This window comes from Candidozyma pseudohaemuli, assembly GCF_003013735.1.
Source record: "Candidozyma pseudohaemuli strain B12108 chromosome Unknown scaffold00010, whole genome shotgun sequence".
NCBI lineage: Eukaryota > Fungi > Ascomycota > Pichiomycetes > Serinales > Metschnikowiaceae > Candidozyma > Candidozyma pseudohaemuli.
In genome coordinates this window covers 397,273-414,636 of record NW_020194444.1, presented here as the reverse complement: position 1 = coordinate 414,636, position 17,364 = coordinate 397,273, and the positions used below count along the sequence as shown (strand labels likewise).

General features: G+C 46.8%; 6 protein-coding genes across 6 annotated transcripts; 2 read left to right on the top strand and 4 right to left on the bottom strand.

The window, feature by feature from the left end:
• Positions 1-1,570: 1,570 nt before the first annotated feature.
• On the top strand, positions 1,571-2,107 carry C7M61_003807 (uncharacterized protein; the record flags this gene model as incomplete). Its single annotated transcript, XM_024859141.1, has 1 exon — positions 1,571-2,107. One exon carries the CDS (start codon positions 1,571-1,573, stop codon positions 2,105-2,107), a length of 537 nt encoding a protein of 178 aa, XP_024712815.1.
• Positions 2,108-2,951: 844 nt separating this feature from the next.
• SPT20 (Spt20p) lies at positions 2,952-5,777 on the top strand (the record flags this gene model as incomplete). The annotated part of the gene is made up of 1 exon (XM_024859140.1): positions 2,952-5,777. One exon carries the CDS (start codon positions 2,952-2,954, stop codon positions 5,775-5,777), a length of 2,826 nt encoding a protein of 941 aa, XP_024712814.1.
• Positions 5,778-5,830: 53 nt separating this feature from the next.
• C7M61_003805 (uncharacterized protein) lies at positions 5,831-7,099 on the bottom strand (the record flags this gene model as incomplete). The annotated part of the gene is made up of 1 exon (XM_024859139.1): positions 5,831-7,099. The coding sequence occupies one exon, from the start codon at positions 7,097-7,099 to the stop codon at positions 5,831-5,833; it is 1,269 nt and encodes a 422-aa protein (XP_024712813.1).
• Positions 7,100-8,245: 1,146 nt separating this feature from the next.
• C7M61_003804 (uncharacterized protein) lies at positions 8,246-9,160 on the bottom strand (the record flags this gene model as incomplete). Its single annotated transcript, XM_024859138.1, has 1 exon — positions 8,246-9,160. One exon carries the CDS (start codon positions 9,158-9,160, stop codon positions 8,246-8,248), a length of 915 nt encoding a protein of 304 aa, XP_024712812.1.
• An 894-nt stretch (positions 9,161-10,054) lies between these two features.
• Positions 10,055-11,902, bottom strand: C7M61_003803 (uncharacterized protein; the record flags this gene model as incomplete). Its single annotated transcript, XM_024859137.1, has 2 exons — positions 10,055-10,136; positions 10,194-11,902. 2 exons carry the CDS (start codon positions 11,900-11,902, stop codon positions 10,055-10,057), a joined length of 1,791 nt encoding a protein of 596 aa, XP_024712811.1.
• Positions 11,903-13,332: 1,430 nt separating this feature from the next.
• On the bottom strand, positions 13,333-17,293 carry C7M61_003802 (KH domain-containing protein; the record flags this gene model as incomplete). The annotated part of the gene is made up of 2 exons (XM_024859136.1): positions 13,333-14,688; positions 14,939-17,293. The coding sequence occupies 2 exons, from the start codon at positions 17,291-17,293 to the stop codon at positions 13,333-13,335; spliced, it is 3,711 nt and encodes a 1,236-aa protein (XP_024712810.1).
• Between the last annotated feature and the right edge of the window lie 71 nt (positions 17,294-17,364).

The following is a 17,364-nucleotide window of genomic DNA, read 5'->3' as shown; positions in this document are numbered from 1 at the left end:
CTGATTGCTGGGAGGTGCTTATATGGGGCGGTGTATGCAGGAGGGTACGATTGACGTGAGCCGATTTGTTGATAGATTTGGAAAGGGGGTTTGGAATTTAGTGGTTTTGACTTATTTGGATGAATTGAGATGATGGCTATGTTTTGGTTGTTTTTTAGCTCAAATCGTGGCATGGTTGGCTCAAAACGGTGAGGGTACATGGAAGTGTGGCTTTAGCGGAGGTGGGGATGCACGGGTTCTAGGGTAGCCAGCGGGTCAATGGCGTGGATTCCGTAGTTTTTTGATCCGATTGTTGAGGGGGATTTGTCGTTTTGGAGATTTTGGAATGTTGGGCGAAGTTTGGATCTGGTGTTTCGTCGGAGTCGGACTTCTGCGACTCCGAAACGGGAAGTATGGGGATATCGAGGAAAACGGATGGTCATGTTCAAAGAGGTGATATGAATTTTTTGACAATCTGTTACTTTTGAGTCTTCTGGAATTGGACGTATGGCATTGAGGTGTGTTCCTTGTAGTACTATATAGTATAGGTTCGCAGCCACCTTGGAGGACATCTTCTGACATCAAGGTGCATGGCGTTTGTAAGAATATCTAAAGATTCTTGCTTTTACGATGTCGGGGTTCATTTAGTAACATTGGAAGGATCCTGTGAATGACCCTCCATGGATGATATCACCATGGGCTAACTCCTACGACACTTATAGATTGGGGATAGTAGTACCAGGACCTAATCGCCACAACATCAAATAGTAAGAAAACAATTGAAGGCAATACCCCACACCAGCTAATTAATATATTTATAATACATAAACCACATGGATTTGCTGTCTATGGCATCAATGAGTGACACACTAGAGAGACATCCCCGCGAATGGCTGCAAAAAACGGCCCTGCGAACTATATAAGCACCAGATTCCCACCCTATCCCTCAGACAAAAAAAATCAAAACTCAATCATGTCACCACAATACACAGATCTCTCAGAGGATGACCAAATCCTTCTTCACTATATTGTCTCAGACCAAAGGCTGCAGGCCCGATTGCGATCTCTTCTGAATTGTGCCCGAGCTATTTCCGTGTATTGCCCACAGTTCCTGAAGGAATTATTAGCCTATGTCCAAGACATGGAGGGGGTGGAACATGATCAACACCCGTTCAGCCGCTTGAGACGGGCACAGGAGGAGTATAAGCCCAACCCGCCTGCTCTCAGTAGGAAGTATCATAATGACAAGGGAGGAGTGGCCAAGTGGAGAATGGTTCAGCTCTACGAGAATATAGAGCAGACGTATGGGGTGAACTTGGGTTTTCTTAAGTAGTATACCGCTCCAGTCAGGGTGCACGGTTAATACAGGGGTGTACTATTGGTGATGTAGAAGGACAACCACACCAGAGGATGCACGAGAAAGTAAAAACCATTTCAATCAACGGTAATCAAATCAACGACTTGATCCCAAAGAACTTATCAAATTCCCATCAATATTCCATCAATCTATTGCCATCAAGGCCGTTCTGGTGGTTGGTTCACGTGACCATACTACCCATATTTTGTCCAACCGCTTTTTATCAACTACATCATGGCCGAAGTGGATAACCAGATTTCGGGCAAAAGAGCCCTCGACCTTTTCAAACTGACCCTCAACTTCAATGTCATCAGCAGATACGACCCCAAAGCCAAACAGCTCTTGTACACGACCTCCCACTGTGTGATATACAAGTTTGGAGAAAGCCAGGAATGGGAAAAAACCGAGTTTCAAGGCACGCTAGCGCTCTATTTGAGAGAGTTCCAGCCTCTAGCGCCTGGAGAGAATTTGGGGTACGAGCTGCTCCAGAAGCTCTTCTGCTACGGGTTGATTTTGCTCAATAGACAGAGTCCAGAGTGCTTTTCACTTGGTCTTTTGCCCAACAAGGTGACAAACCACTTTTTCCCCAACGGCGTTCAAAACAACGGCATTCTCGAGATGGACGTGGAGATCAACGACAATTTGATCATCGTCAAGGACTTGTTGGGAGATATCTACGGATTGTGGGTGTTCAACGAGGAGGACAGAAAGAAGCTTTTCCAGCTCATGGAGTTTTGTTTGAAGAACGATGTTCCTATCATGCAGCAGTAGGGAGGTTGCTAGCTTTACAGTTGAACATTGCATGAAACTTGAGAGTTCTATCTGTATGGGCTCGGTCTGGGCATAGTCCAGTGACCCATGGAGCTTCCGTGAACATTCAAACGGCATGAAGGCGTATTGAATTGAAAGTGGAGGATCGTTCATCACTAAGTTTCTTCAATGAGAGTAATGCTGTCAAGGACCAGGACCACGTACCCTAAAGGTGGATTGGGTTCAGCAGTGCTGGAGTGTGCTTCTAGAAACTTCCTGTTCCAGTTGACTCGAAAGAGTTTCCATCTGGCTATTAACATTGTGTTTCTTGGGTTATAGGTCTACTACAGGATATGTATATGGAACTGGGGTATGGTCCACAACCTGGAGAAAGCGCATGCCTCTAACGCTTCAGCTGCTTTCAAAGCGTCCACATCACATCGGAGATAGAATACAATTGCCTTGAACAAAACATTTCAACCTTCTACTGTTGCATATTGCGTCCTCGGTTCCAGGATCAACCCAAACTGAGCAGTACATCCACATCAACATACACACCACTAAACTCTTACCAGTAGAATCAAATTCACTTTAAACCAATAAAAAACACTCTCTCCCACGAAATCCCCCCTTCTTTCGAAACCTTCATCTCTACTACCATGGGTGGTCGCGCACGTGACCAAACTCGGTATCATGAAAATATATGAGACTATCACCAACCACCACTGTCTAAGACACACCCATACAGCGCCGCCAGGCCATCTGCCCCCGGCTCCACAATCCCCCACAGCATCCCCCACTTTAATTAGAGTATCCCCCACGGTCCCCCAATTTTTCCCCCACCCACGACTCGCTCAAACAAAATATGCTTAGTTCGTGGTCGGGATCGAGACCAACAGCACAACAGCTCCAGCAGCTCACGCCGCAGCAAAGAGCAGCTCTTCAACAGCAGCTTCAGAATCAGCAGAAAAGTGGAAGTTCCGAGAATGCTGCCGGTATAGGTTCACCAGAAACACAAAACCAGGCTTCTCAGCAACAACAACAACAGATGCTCCTTCAACTACAACTCAAACAGGCACGTGAGCGGCCCGGAGGGTACCAGTTTGCCACGTCGCTGGCAGAGATTCTAAAAAAATACTCCAAGTACCCGCCATCGCTTACATTCCATATTTATGAGAACCACTTCCGGTTCAACAATACCCAGGACTCCAACATGATACCCAAGGACAGCGCCATGGCCAAGTCGTTTTTGCACCACATTCTCAAGGAGGAGATTCCGCTGGAAATGACGGAATTGCTCAAGGACTGCGCCGTCAAGTTCTACGAGGGTTGCATCATTCTTCAGGTGTATGATCACCGCCTGGAGAACAAGGAGAAGAAGGAAAGTCGGCAGCTGCTGCCTTCAAAGGAAAACGGCAAGAAACTGCCGCAACAGAGCCCGAAGGAGCAGCCCACCCCGCCCAAAACATACAGAACGCTTCTTAGGCCGACCTCGTTATCGCTCTATTACGATTTGCTCTACCACACAGACTCGGCGCTCACTAAATTCACCGACACAATCTCGTTGCAGATGGAGCTGGAGATCTTGACATTGACCAACAGAAAGGTTGATTTGAAGGTGCCTCTCAATCCGTACAACCAGGACGAGTCGCTTTTTCCTGATCACGAGTACCCCAAGAAAGTGTGGGACGAGGCCAAGCAGGACTACAAAATCGTTCATTCCCACAGAGACGAGACGCCCAGGGAGCTGCGCAAGTTGCACCAGGACCAGCTTGTCATGCACAAGTCCTCCGAGTACGAGGAGCTCATGTTTTTGCTTTCGAGCAAGAACAAGAACCCTCTGGAAAGCACTTCCGAAAACAAGCTCGTTGTGGTGGGTCCTTCGAGCCACAGCGCTCTGGATGCCGTCAGTTTGGAAGGTTCTCCTTCTGTGTTGCCTACTCCTGGACCTACCACAGCTGCTACTGGTAATGGCAGCGCTAGAGAATCCATGACCCCAGGCGGATCTGAAAGAAAGCGCAACGACAAGGCCAGTGCCCTCAGCGCCACGGCGTCGATGCTTGCGGGAAACTCGTCTGGTCAGTTCATGCGGTTGCGTTTTATTGAGGAAATCAGAAAACGCAAGGAGAGCCAGAAAGCCCAGGCTGGTGCCAGTGTGGCCACTGCGGCCGGTGTTGGTCCGGTTACGTCACAGGCGGGCAGCGGAACGGCGTCTCCAGCTCCTGGTTTGAAGAACGGAACCATGAATGCCACCGCTGCTGCAGCCAATTTGCAAAGACAACAGCAGCTCAAGCAGCAGGCCCTGGCGAAACTCATGCAAGGCCAAATGCAGCAGCAGCAAATGCAACATCCACAGCAGCCTCAGCAGCAGCCTCAACAGCCTCAACAGCCTCAACAGCAGCCTCAGCAAACTCAGGCTCAACAGAGGTATTGGCAGCAGCAGATGCAGCAGACCAAGTTGAAGCAGCAACAGCAGCAACAGCAGCAAAGAGCGGCGCAGCTCAACAACAGCGGCAACGCCAACATGGCGCAGAATTTCCAGAATGCTCAGTTGCAGAAGAACATGCTTCGACAGAACATGAACCAGGGCATGAACCAGATGGGCCAGATGGGCCAGATGAACCAGAACATGCAGCAGGGTGTCAGCCAGAACATGAACCAAGGCATGAACCAGAGCTTGAACCAGAACATGAGTCAGAACATGAACCAGAACATGAACCCGGGAATGAGCCCCAACATGGGCAATGTCGCCATGAACCAGAGAGTCAACTACAACGGCATGCCAAACATGAGTCCGCAGATGGGTCTGGCCATGAGCCCTCAGAGGCAGCAGCAGTCCCAGTCTCCAGCACCCAATCAGGCTGCTTTAAGCGACAGAGCCAAGCAGCTCAGGCAGCAGCAAATCCAGATCCAACAAGCCAGGCAGCAGCAGCTCAGGCAACAGCAGCAGCAACAACAGCAGCAGCAACAGCAGCAGGCCAAGAGGCAGAAAGTCGGTCAGGTCAATCAGCAGCAGTTTGCCCAAAACAGAAACATGGCGCAGATGGGCCAGATGGGTTCCCAACCTTCCTCACAAATGGGCACTCCCGTGATGCAAAACGGCAGTGTTGCTACGCCACGGATGGGCAATATGGCTCAAAGTTCGCCTCAAATGGGTCAGCAGATGCCTCCCATGGGTCAACAAAATCAGGGTCAAAGACCAGCGACTCAACCTCAAGCACAAGGTGGAGGAGGAGCACAGAGTACGTTGGCGCAGCAGCAGGCCCAGATTTTCCAGATGACCTTGTCTCCACAAGAACAGAAGACGTTCAAGACTTTGCAGCAAAGAATGAATATTTTGGTTCAGATGTTCAACACGGGAATGTCGCCCAAGGGAGATCCTCTTACCCAGCAGCAGCAGCAAAACGCCATGCAGCAAGCGAAAGTTGCTCAGCAGCTGTTGATGCAACAGTTTCCTTCTTATTTCCAACGTCTTCGTCAATTTCAAATGCAGCAGCAGAGGCTTAAGATGCAAAGACAACAACAACAGCAACAGCAGCAGCAACAACAACAACAAAACTCGTCCATGGGAAACATGGATGGGTCAATGTACCAAAACATGAACATGACGCTGCCGGCGATGCAGCAGCAGATGATGAATCTGCCAGTGATGGGCCAGATGAACAACATGCAAGGCCAGATGAAGAGGTAGACAGAGTGTGGGTGGGTAATATAGTGTATCATCAACATAAGCTAAATCGTGGGTCACTGGTTCTCGAGGGACCGGCCGTACGCAATCAATGCCACCACTGTACCAACAACGTACAATGCTCCTTTGCCCACCTCTTTGAGCACGGTGTAGGTTGCCTTCTTGAGAGGCCTCTCGGGTATTGGTGTCTCCAATGCCGTAGCAGGCACAGGGTCGGTTTCGGTCATCACATCATAGGAGCGCTTCACGCCACAGCATGGCTCAGCGGCGTCGGAGAGCGATGTATCTGGCTCGCCCTGGTCGCTCATGGGCTCGTTGTCGCTTTCAACTTCAGACAGGGAGATGTCGTTCCAGCCGAACATCACCGCCAAGTCCTCGTCTGAGTCTTCCACGCATTCCCACTCGCCATTGACGAGTCTGATCTCGGAGGCTTTGCCGGTCGTACAACACTCGGAGCAGTCCTCGCAGCCTTCGGCATCTGAGGATGCCTCGTCCAGGGTGACGTCGTCGTTGGAGGAGCCGTCGTAGTACTCGTACGGCTCGGCTTCAGCTTCAGCCTTAGGCTCGGGTTCTGGTTCGTCGACAACGGCCTCTATAACATCTGGCTCCACGGTCTCCTCGGGCTTAGCGGTAGACTCGATTTCGACTTCGACGACTTCAAGCTGTGGCTCAGGGTCAGCAGGGGCTTTCACCTCGCTTTCTGCCTCGCTATCGGCATCCTCTCCAGCCTCCACTTTCTCGGCCTGAGCTTCAGGCTCCTCGCGTACGACAACCTCCTTGACGAACTTGACCTCCTCAGGGGGCTCGTCCTCCGAGACAACATCACCATGAGCCTCCTCGTACTCGGGAGTTCGGGTCACCTCGGCAGCCTCGCCGGACTCGTCCACCAGACAAGCTTCATCGGCTAGCTTGTTCTTGGGCGTCAACGTGAGCACATCCTCAGAAAGACCCACATCAAACTGCAAGTGGACCCAGGGGTTGAGCAACTTGCGCAAAGGAATGTTGGTAGGAAGCAGGGTCTTCTCGCGCCACGACCGTACCACGGCGGCAGTACGGTTGACTACAAGCCCCAAGGTGTCGCCATGTTTCAAAAGGTGTGGCTCCTGGGGTCCGATCAAGACGTTGTTGAGGATCGTGCCAAAGGTCGAGTCTGTGTCTTTCACGTAAACAGCATCGTCTTCCTTGTAAACAACAGCATGGAACTTGGAGATGTGGTTGTTGGCGAGGTACAAGTTGGTCAGCAAGGAGGGGCGGTCCGAGGTGCTTCTCAGGGCCCTCCCTATAACCACGGGAGAGCTGATGGAAACTCTTCTGGTCTCGGACATGGTGGGGTATCTGCTAATAGTAAAACTGGAAGTAGAAACTTAACGACGTGTGGTTTTGTAAAGTGGGTATCAAAAATGTAAAGTAGTGTGGAGTGCCTCCTTATCTCAGGAGCTTATCGTGTCAGGGTCCGCCACACGCAGGACAGATCAGTTATCGGGGGGCAAACGGTTTTAGAAAGGGATGGAATTGGCCAGCTAAGAGAAGGAAAAGTAGCTGATCGTGGGATTCGATTTTGTTAATATACTCGAGATTAAAAGAAAGGGGTATTCAAAAAAAACGCGGAACCTTGTAGATTCAGGGGAGGCGGTCCGTATTTATACCTCGCAGGACCATGCATCCAGACAGTCCGGGCAGGTATGATCTGTGCGCTTTGGGGTGAATTGGTGGCGATTGGGCAAAGTGGGGGATATTTTGGGGAAATTGGGGGACAGCGGGGCATTTTGACGTGGGGGTGGGGTACATATTGGGGGACCCTTCAAGATCGATCGGGGCGGTTTGGTGCCCGTTTACGATAAGCATGCCCGCATAACTGGAAACGGTTCGAGGGGTGCCCAATGGGGTGGTATTTGGAGGAATTTTTAATTGTTGAATTAACTAGTATTCTAATACTGGTTCAAGAAAATGATGAATTGACTTTTTTGATTTTGGGTGGAGTGGCTCATTTGATGTTTGTCAGCCACAGTAGTCCGGGATTAAGGAGGATTTGTAGTTCATTGGATCAAATGGAAATCCAATTTATCTGACACTTGGAAGTGAAAAAGGCCTCAGTTTGAATGATCTATGGATAAAGAAACTCTGAATACTGAAAATCACAAAAGATTCCACTTCCCCATTTGTATCTATACTCGAAATGGCGAGGCTACATTTGCAGCGATCATTCAATTCTGGAACACCGAAATTACCAATGATTTTTTTCGTCTGCTACTCACAAATGATCTAAAAGTCTTTTCCTGGCCAAGTGCTAAATGACTGAAAAAAGGCATCTTTTGAATGCCTGAGATCTAATACCACTATAGAATAGCAGATCCCATTGAAAGGACCCCTCCACACAACACCAGTCAATATCCTGTGACCGGCCACTTCCATATTAACGTTCATTCATGGCCACGACGGCCTCACTGTCCTATACATGCCAACTCCACCAATCAAGCTGCAACTGGAGGCTCATACAACTTGGAGAATTCCGTGCCTCCTTGTGGTGATGGAGGTACCTGCAACCAGTTCAAATTATCGTACTCCGCCGTGCCGTCAATGACATGGAACGCATAGGCGTAACGGGACTTGTCCAGGTGGTTCTTTTCAGACTTGTGGAGCACAGAGTGGTTGATCAAGATGAGAGACCCCGCCTTGCACTCCACGAGCTTGTAGTCCTCCTCCTTGTCTTCCTGAGAAGCTTCGCCGTGCTCGACAGGAATGAAATTGCATCCTTTGGCGCCCTGGTCAATCTTGACAAAACGCTTGGTGAGTGGAACCGTCTTGTGCGTTCCAGGATTATACGAAAGACACCCGTTTTCCTTGGTGCAATCCTCCAATGCAAACCAAAAGCCTAGCGCCGTCTGGGGCTTTGTGAACAAGAAGGTGGCATCTGTATGAGGAGGAACGGCGTTTTCTCTGGATGAAGACGAGGCAGAAACAGGGTTCTTGAAGATCATCATACTCTGGAGCACCCGGGGGTCCTTGAAGTCCAAGTCCCGAGCGACTTCTTGCACTTTTCTGTCGAAAGTGATCTCCTCAAACGTCTTATCTTTCATGTGCAACCCATGGCCGATCTTGTTGATGGCCAATTCCTTGGAGTACTTCAAATTGCCCTCCTTGTCAAACGCGTCAGTATCAAAGAAGTACAGCACCTTGTCGGCGGAGTCAAAGAAGTACTCGTCTCCAACGTGATCGTTGTCGCCTGTTTTGAACTGGGTCTTGGGATGCTGAGATGGGTCGAAACCGGTCAAAAGCTCACGTGACCGGCCCATAAGCTTTGCAATCTGTTCTTGGGACAAAAAGTCCGGAATGCAGAGCATTCCTTCTCTGTGGAAGGTTTCGATCTGTTCTTGGGTGAGTGCCATTGTAGTTGGTGATGTTTAGATAAGCGAGAAGACAAAGGGCGCGTGCAGGGCTGATTGAAGAATGGAAAACGACGATAGTTTTTGAAATTGAAATCCGTTTTCTTTTTCTAATAATTTGGTCGTTTCAGAAGAAAAAGAAGATGGTGGGTTTTTATAGATTTATGGAAGGTGGGGCCGCGGAATTGGTCCAGATAAGACAGCCGTGCAGGCTACAATGGCTGCAAATCAACGGAATGGAAGGTTTCCGTGGACCCTGGGGGAAAATCAAGAAAAAAGAGGAATTTGGTTTTTTGGAGGAGTTTGGGCTTTATTTTAATTCGCTGGATATTTTGAAGGTTGGAGCAAAATGGAAGTGGAGGAATTCCTGGTTTACTCGATATGGCTGAGAGTGCTCTAGGGTTGAAAGTCAACAGCTGGAACTAAACCTATCTGTTTTGTATTTTTCCAATTGAGCTTGGTTAAGTACTCGAGAAATGGGCTCTGTTATCCAAGTGTCTTTTGGAAACCTATGTCCCGGTATTTTAGGAGGTGCTTTATTTCATAATGCATCTGTCATGGTCAGTCTAGACTTCCTGGAGCATCCCAAATTCAGCATCTTTTCATGGCATAGCGTGCTTTTTTCACCAGTAGCATCTATAATCCAGCAGCCAGTCACTACTATGCTCTTGCCACTTCTCTTTGGATAATTTGCCCTCTGCAAGATTCTGTCTTGCCATGATTCTTTACCTTCGAAACTTGCCTAAGGCTTAATATCACAGTTCCTTAATCATTTTGGTGGATTCCCGGAGTCTCTTTTTATCGTGATGAGACATTCTTCAGGTCCAGCTTTCCACAAGAACCTTACAGCCCGTACCCCTAGCGCACACACTTCAAGGATATCACCATCACAATCTCTCAATCTCCATTTTCAGTTGTCAAGCAGTTGCAATATTCGCCAAAGTACACCGTGCTAGTTTTACCAATCGCATCAACGATTCTGGGATTTGTATTCTAGTCCCGCCCATTAAAATAGCAATCGTCACTAAATTCCCACCCCTCTACTCTTTCCCGTATCAATTCGGCAACAATCTCCACAGTGAGCTTCTCACCACTGCACTTCACCTCTAATCCTGTCTCAGGAATCTGTATCAAATTCAACTTTTGTTCCTCAGATAGATCTTCAACTCCAGCAGCTTTCATGATCTTTATTCGCTCATCAGAATCAAAATTGTCATGGTACACTGTTGGAACGGAGATTGTGGCAGTATAATCCATGTTTTTAAGCCTTTTGAGGTTCTCGGGTATCCTGCTGAGAGCCTCTTCAGTGCCATACACGGTAGCTGTAGCAATACCTTCCTCCTCCTTCATCTCATAATCCACACCAACACATGGAAACTTTCGAAGCAACTTGACACCTTTGTAGTGTTTTTTATCCGATCTGTCGTATAAACGGTCTCCTAGGAGCTGGCGAACCTCTTTCGGCATCGAAAGAGGAACATCAATTGTCTTTTGTTTGGCCGCATCCTTCTCCCATCGGTAGATCTCGAGAATATCCTTCTTAGCTTTAGTCACAGAAGCCGATCTGCCATGAACTACTATCTCGTCTTCATGCTTCGGACAAGGATGTCTTAGATCGCTTCTTGGGAATCGTATGTCCACCCAGTGTTCGTATTCGATCCTGTTTCTGTGACAATAATTATAGCCAGCTATTCTTTTATGAAAAATAGCATCAATTTGCATTCTAGCAGCTCTGCAACTACTAAGGTGCTTGACTTTAGCGAAAATCCCAGTTGCAGCTCTGTTCACGTCATTTCCAAATCCGCTGATAACGATTGGAGTCTCGGACTTTTCATCCATTAATTGCTTACTTCTAGTTCCTTTCCCCTGATCTAGAATCTTCAAGTTTACACAGTACCCAACCTTGATTTCTCGCCAGGATCTCCGGTCCTTTCCAATAAGTCCTGTGAGAAATTTCGAAGGTACCATTACCGTACGCTCGTGAACAACATCCTCCTTCATCTTCTCCGTTTTTTCCTTGGCTGAAAGGTACCATGAGCGTTTTTGTAGCACGTCAAAAGAAGTGGGTGATTTCAAGCCACCACACCTTCCCAAACCGACATCATCGGTTTTCGTTTCCAGAGACTCAAGAACCTCCTTCCACTTAAATAAACAGTTCTTCACAGCTTCCAAGCTGGACTCAAACGCTTCTTCCACTTCACCTGTTGCAAGATCTATGAGGCAGACGTTCTCCTCACCCAAATAGCATAGAACCTCATTTGCTTGAGCAAATCTTTCAATCTCACTTGTTCTGTCGTAATCTCTGATCCTCCGGTAATCACCAGGTATAATTGTCACATTTTCCGGTAAAACTCTCTCAATCGTGGCCGTCATGACCTCCTTAAAAGATCTCACGAACTCTCTCTTTCCTCTGATTTCAAGATACGGCTCCTCGAAAAGCACCTCCACAGTGCTGAAATACTTGGGTCCCAAGACTCGGAGCCAAAGCTGATCGAATATTCGTCTATTCTCGGGTGAATTTCCGGGGATGAATATCGGTAGTTCAATAACTTCGGTGATATATGATGAAGCGACTTCGAGTAGTGCCGCTTTAACCGCCTGTGCTTTTTCAACAATCCCACATATAGTGATACCCTCCTTAGTGGATCTGACAAAAGTGTCTTGGTATATATCTTCTGATATATCCTGCAACATAAACCACAACCTCCCAGGGATCTTGACTGTCAAAATAGCAGTTTCCTCCATGATCCTGGCATGAATTCGCTTTAATTCTTCTGCAGCTTCAAGCACTCTCGGCTTGCTGCCTTTGATATGGATTTTACAAGTTTGGGGTTGAAAACGAAAGTCAGGATACCAAAAAAAAAGTTCAGGATACCTAGTTTTGAGCTGCTGCACCTCTTTAATTAGGAAGTCCTTTCTAGGAAATTCAAATTCTTCTTCTGCAACGAAAACATTGGAAGCACCTTCCTCGGCGAGTTCGAGCACTTCTGCCTTTGCCTCTTCGCAACCATTTCTCATTCCTTCAATTGAAACATCCACATCGATGTAATAAGCTCTATAATTCGTTGGTAAGTCGAAATAGATAAACTCAAGTTCATTTCGAAATCGAAATCTATGTTCCCGGCGTCTCAACTTCCTTTTAACCTTGATACTCACGTTGTTTTGTTTGGAAATCGCCTTAATTGTTCTTCCTCTGGGTCCAATGACAGTACGTCTCGCAGCTAAATGTATCGTGAAGTTCAATTGACAGTGTTCGGAGTCGCTAGTTGAGTTCAGCATATTTGGAGGGAAATCACGTATTTCTCTGAACTATGGCCGAATCTATCCCTTATTTACAGTCATTCACTTTGCCCCCCCTTGTATAGGAAATCAAGAAATTTGATATTTGCCTTCATCAGATGTGCAGCTCTATCATTCATGCACGGTCCTGTGCGGCTCACCTCCATAAACGGGTTTTCTTGTTGAATATCAGATCTGAAAATGACTCATCTTCAAATTCACAGATATTCCGCTGTACACAACGCTTTCAGGTTATATCTAAATTAGTAGTCTCACGGATCCACCATCGCACGGAAAAATTCTTGATTGGATGTGCTGGATGATGAACTGAATCATAGACCTTTTGCAGCCATGCCTGTTTGTTCATTTTCTCCTCTTTTTCAATTGAGCAGTTGCTGCGCTCGATGTCCTGGATCGAGTTCTCGTCGAATTATCTCGAAAAACCTTATGCATTGAATTTTGAAGGCCAAAATCAGTAAGGGTCTATCACATCTCTCGTGAAATACCCAATTTCTTCCGGAAATCTCACGCTTAATCCAACCCGAAGAAGACACAATCGGCCGAAAATCAGTTACTACGAGCCCTAAATTGCTGTGGGTACGAATGCGCTTCCAAAGACTTGGATATTGATCTCAGATCGAGATCTGCAGCCAATGGAGCCTGATTCTCTTGAAAAGCGCCCGTTTTTTAATTTCTGAACATAATGAACGCCTTAGACTTTCTTGCAAATAGCAGCTCTCAATCTTGCTTGCCAAAAAATGTCTTCGTTATTGGAAGCAACGGGAAAAACTGGTGTGGATTTATCCAAGGTACACTTACTGCAACTTTAGGAAGCCTCCCTTGAGCAGATGCACTCACCTAACTTAGGAATGAGTATAATTCAATGCTTGAAGTTTTCATCTGCCTTCTTCACCCACTTCCTTAACAAGAGCCTCGATGCCTTCTACTACCTTTTCCACAATCTCCCTGTTTCCACAGCATCTGACAATATCCCCATTCTCAGGATTCTGCATTAATCGTTCTGCTTGCTTCCTGGGAAGCATAAAGCCACCAGCTTTCGAAACTATGCCAAACCAGCGGCTTTCGTTGTCGTAGCGGTCCAAAAAGTGGTGAAACTTCTGTGGAACACTGACCTCGACAACATGGAAATTGTGCAAAAGCTTCTCAAGCTCCTTTGCTCCATGTTCAATGGCCTGTTTCGTTCCAAACAAAGTGACAATAATACTTTTCTCCCTCTCCTTTATTGAATAGTCCACCCCAAGACACGGAAAGTCGTCCTGGCCATACACTCTTCCACCCACAAACTGGTCGCTTCGATCCCACAACATCTGCCCTAGATCTTCACAAACAGCCTCTCTTGCACATTTTGGAATCTCTACCTCTTTTTCCAAAGCGCCCTCTTCTTCCAGCTGATAAAGAGCAAGAAGCATTTCCTCAGCTTTCAGGACATCACCAGCCTTTCCTTGAACGACAATCTCGTCCTCATTCCTAGGATACGGGTATTTGAGGCAGTTCCTGGGAAAACGGATCTCCACATTGCACTCTATCTCGATCATGTTTCGGTTTAGATAGTCCGCTCCAGCTATCCTTCTATGGTAGGAGGAGTCGATCTTTGCCCTAGCGATTCTCTCGTGTTGCAACGAGTCCGATTTTTCCATGATACGCTTTTTGGCCAATTCCACGTGTAGTTTTATTCCGGAAATCACAATGGTTGTTTCTGCTTTCTTATCGGCCGTAAGACGACCCCTGGTCCCCTTTCCGTGATCAAGAATTCTCAAATCAACGCAGTACATTGATTTTAGTTCTCTCCAAAGACGACGATTGCACCCAATAAGTCCAGAAACCACTCGGCTGGGTACAGTAATCCTGGTTTCGTAGAACTTGTAGTCACCAGTTTCAGCTACCTCAAAGAGAAGTTCATCAACTGCATCCTTGACTTTGTGGACTGTTTCAGTAGGTCCCTCGATAAAATACTCTTTTGTATCATCTGACGATTCCAATTGAACCAGACCCACAACTCCGTCAAATAACTCCATAAGGCAGTTTCTCGTTGTTCCTCCTGGTCCAATCAAAAATCTTCGTTCCTCTGGTGTAATATCCAAAACGATTCTTTTCCATTTGGTGGCATGCTGTCTCCATTCAGATATCACTCTTTCAACCGCAGCCAATCCGTTCTTCAAACTGTATTTGTTCTCCGATTTTCCTGTGATTAACGGCTCGTCAATGAGATAAAGATTTCCGTTGGTTGAGTACTCGAGAAATGGGTTTTCTCATCTACGTATCTGCTGGGAACCTATGTCCCGGTATTTTTGGATGTGCTTTATTTCATAATACATCTGTCATGGTCTAGATTTCCTGGAGCCTAGCATTGATATCAATTATCCCAAAATCAGCATCTTTTCATGGCATAGCGTGCTTATTCCACCAGTCGCATCAATAATCCAGCAGCCAGTGGCCACCATGCTCCTCCCACTCAGCTAGACGTTCCCGTATCATTTCAACAATTATCTCCACAAGTCTCTCATCACCAGTGCACTTCACTTCACATTCTATCTCAGACGCTTGAATCAAAGTCGATTTCTGCTCATCAGAAAGATCATCCACTCCAGCATCAAATAGAATGGTGTCCCACACATTACCTTCACAGTAATCAAGAAATTCCCTTGGAGCGGGAACTGTGGCGGTGAAGTTCGTATTCCGGGGCTCTTTAAAGTCTTTGGGGATCCCGGCGAGAGCCTTTTCCGTGCCATATACGGTAACTCTGGCGCTTTCTTCTTCCTCCATGATACTATAATCCACACCAGCACACGGGAATTCGTCAAGCAACTGGATGCCTTTATAGTTCAATTTGTCGCTTCTGTCCCATAAACGGTCGCCTAGGTACTGGCGAACTCTTTTCAATGCCGAAAGTGGAACATCAATTGTCTTTTCTGTGGCACCGTTCTTCTCAGATTGATAAATCCCGAGAATACGTTTCTCGGCTTCAACCACATCAGCCGATTTCCCATGAACAACTATCTCGTCCTCGTGCTTCGGACAGGGGTACCTTAGATCGTTTCTTGGAAATCGTATGTCCACTCTGCACTCTTTTTCGATCTTGTTTCTGTGGGAATAGTTTCTCCCGACTATTCTTCTATGATAAATGGCACCAATTTTTATCCTGACAACTTTCTTATCACTGAGTTCCTCGACACTGTCGAGAATCCGACTCACAGCATTGTTCACGTCGTACTTGATTCCACTGATCACAATGGGAGTTTCGGAATCTTCGTCCACTAATTCCTGAGATCTTGTCCCTTTCCCCTGATCTAATATCCTTAAATGTACACGGGTTCCAATCCTCGTTCCTCGCCAGGTTTCTCGATTCTTTCCAATAAGAGCTGTAAGAAGTTTTGAAGGTACCATAACCGTGCGCTCGTGAGCTGTAAAAGTGCCATTTTCAACATCCTCCACCATCTTCTCCATAGCGTCCTTGGCGCCTTGAACAGCATCAGGAGGGCCTTCGAGCGTAATTTTATGCCATCCAACAAGTACAAGTTCACCAGGGCGTCCCTTCAAGAAATCAAGAAAAATGGACGATTTACCAGAGCCTCCGATCATGCCAAACATATACTGCTGAAGTTGACCAACATCCACGGTTACGGTTTCCATGGACTCGAGAAACTCCGTCCACCCAATTATGTGGCTCCTAAATGCATCCAGACGAGACTCAAATCCTTCCTTCTCTTCACCTGTTTTAATAGATGCATCTATAAGGTAGGCGTTCTCTCGATCAAAACGGTATAATATGTCATTCGCTTCGGCAAGGTCGCCAAGCTTGTATGTTTTGTCGTAACGCCGGATTCTACGGTAATCTCCTGGTACAATTGTCACAATCTGCGGTGTGGTTTTCTCAAACGTCGACATCGCAAGCTGCTTGAAAGTTTCCACGGTTTCCTTCTTGCCTCTGATTTCAAGGTACGGCTCGTCAAAAGCCACTGCCACTTTGCCCCAATATTTGGGTTTCAACACTTGACTCCAAAGGAGATTTAGTATTGGTCTGGTATGAGATGCGTTTCCGGGAATGAATTCGGGGACTTTGATAACCTCAGTGGTATATCTTGAAGCAGCTTCTGAGAGTGCCGCTTCAGCCTCTTTAGCTTTTTCCAAAATCCCGCAAATGGTGATATCGTGCTCGTTTGGCCTCACAGAAACTTCTCCATAATAAGGCGATAGGTTTGCGTCTAGACAATTCATATACAGAGTGTCCTTAGGAGCCTTTACCTCCAACACGGTTGTTTCTTCCACAATTCTGGCCTGGATCCGTTTTAAGTCTTCTGTGGCTTCTAGCACTTTCAGCTTGGTGCCTTTTATATAGACAAATTCTCCATCCAGGCTTGATAATCCATCCAGGCGTAATTTTCCATCCAGGCTTACACTGGCTTGAATAAGGAGATTGGGATATTTTGCCTGAAGCAGTTCTGTCTTCTCAATTATGAACATTGCTCTGTCTTCGTCTAATTTGTGCTTTGCAACAAAAACATTGGAAGACCCCTCCTCTGCGAGTTTGAGCACTTCTACCTTTGCCTTTTCGCAACCACTCCCTGTTCCTTTGATTATGACATCCACATCGATGCAATAAGCTCCATAGTTGGTTGGCAATCCAAAATAAACGAACTTGTGGTATGACTTACTTTCACTGTCTTCGTGCTTGCGTGGCCAGCGTCTAAATTTCCTTATAACCTGGATATTCACATCATTTTGTTTTGAAATACCCTTTATTGTCTTCCCTCTGGGTCCAATGACGGTACGTCTCGCAGATAAATGTATCGTGAAGGTCAATTGGCATTGCTCAGAGTCATTGCCTGAGTTTAGCATATCTGGAAGGATACAAGGTAATTTTCTGAATCATGGGCGTATCCACTCTTTATATAGGAAAACCAGAAATG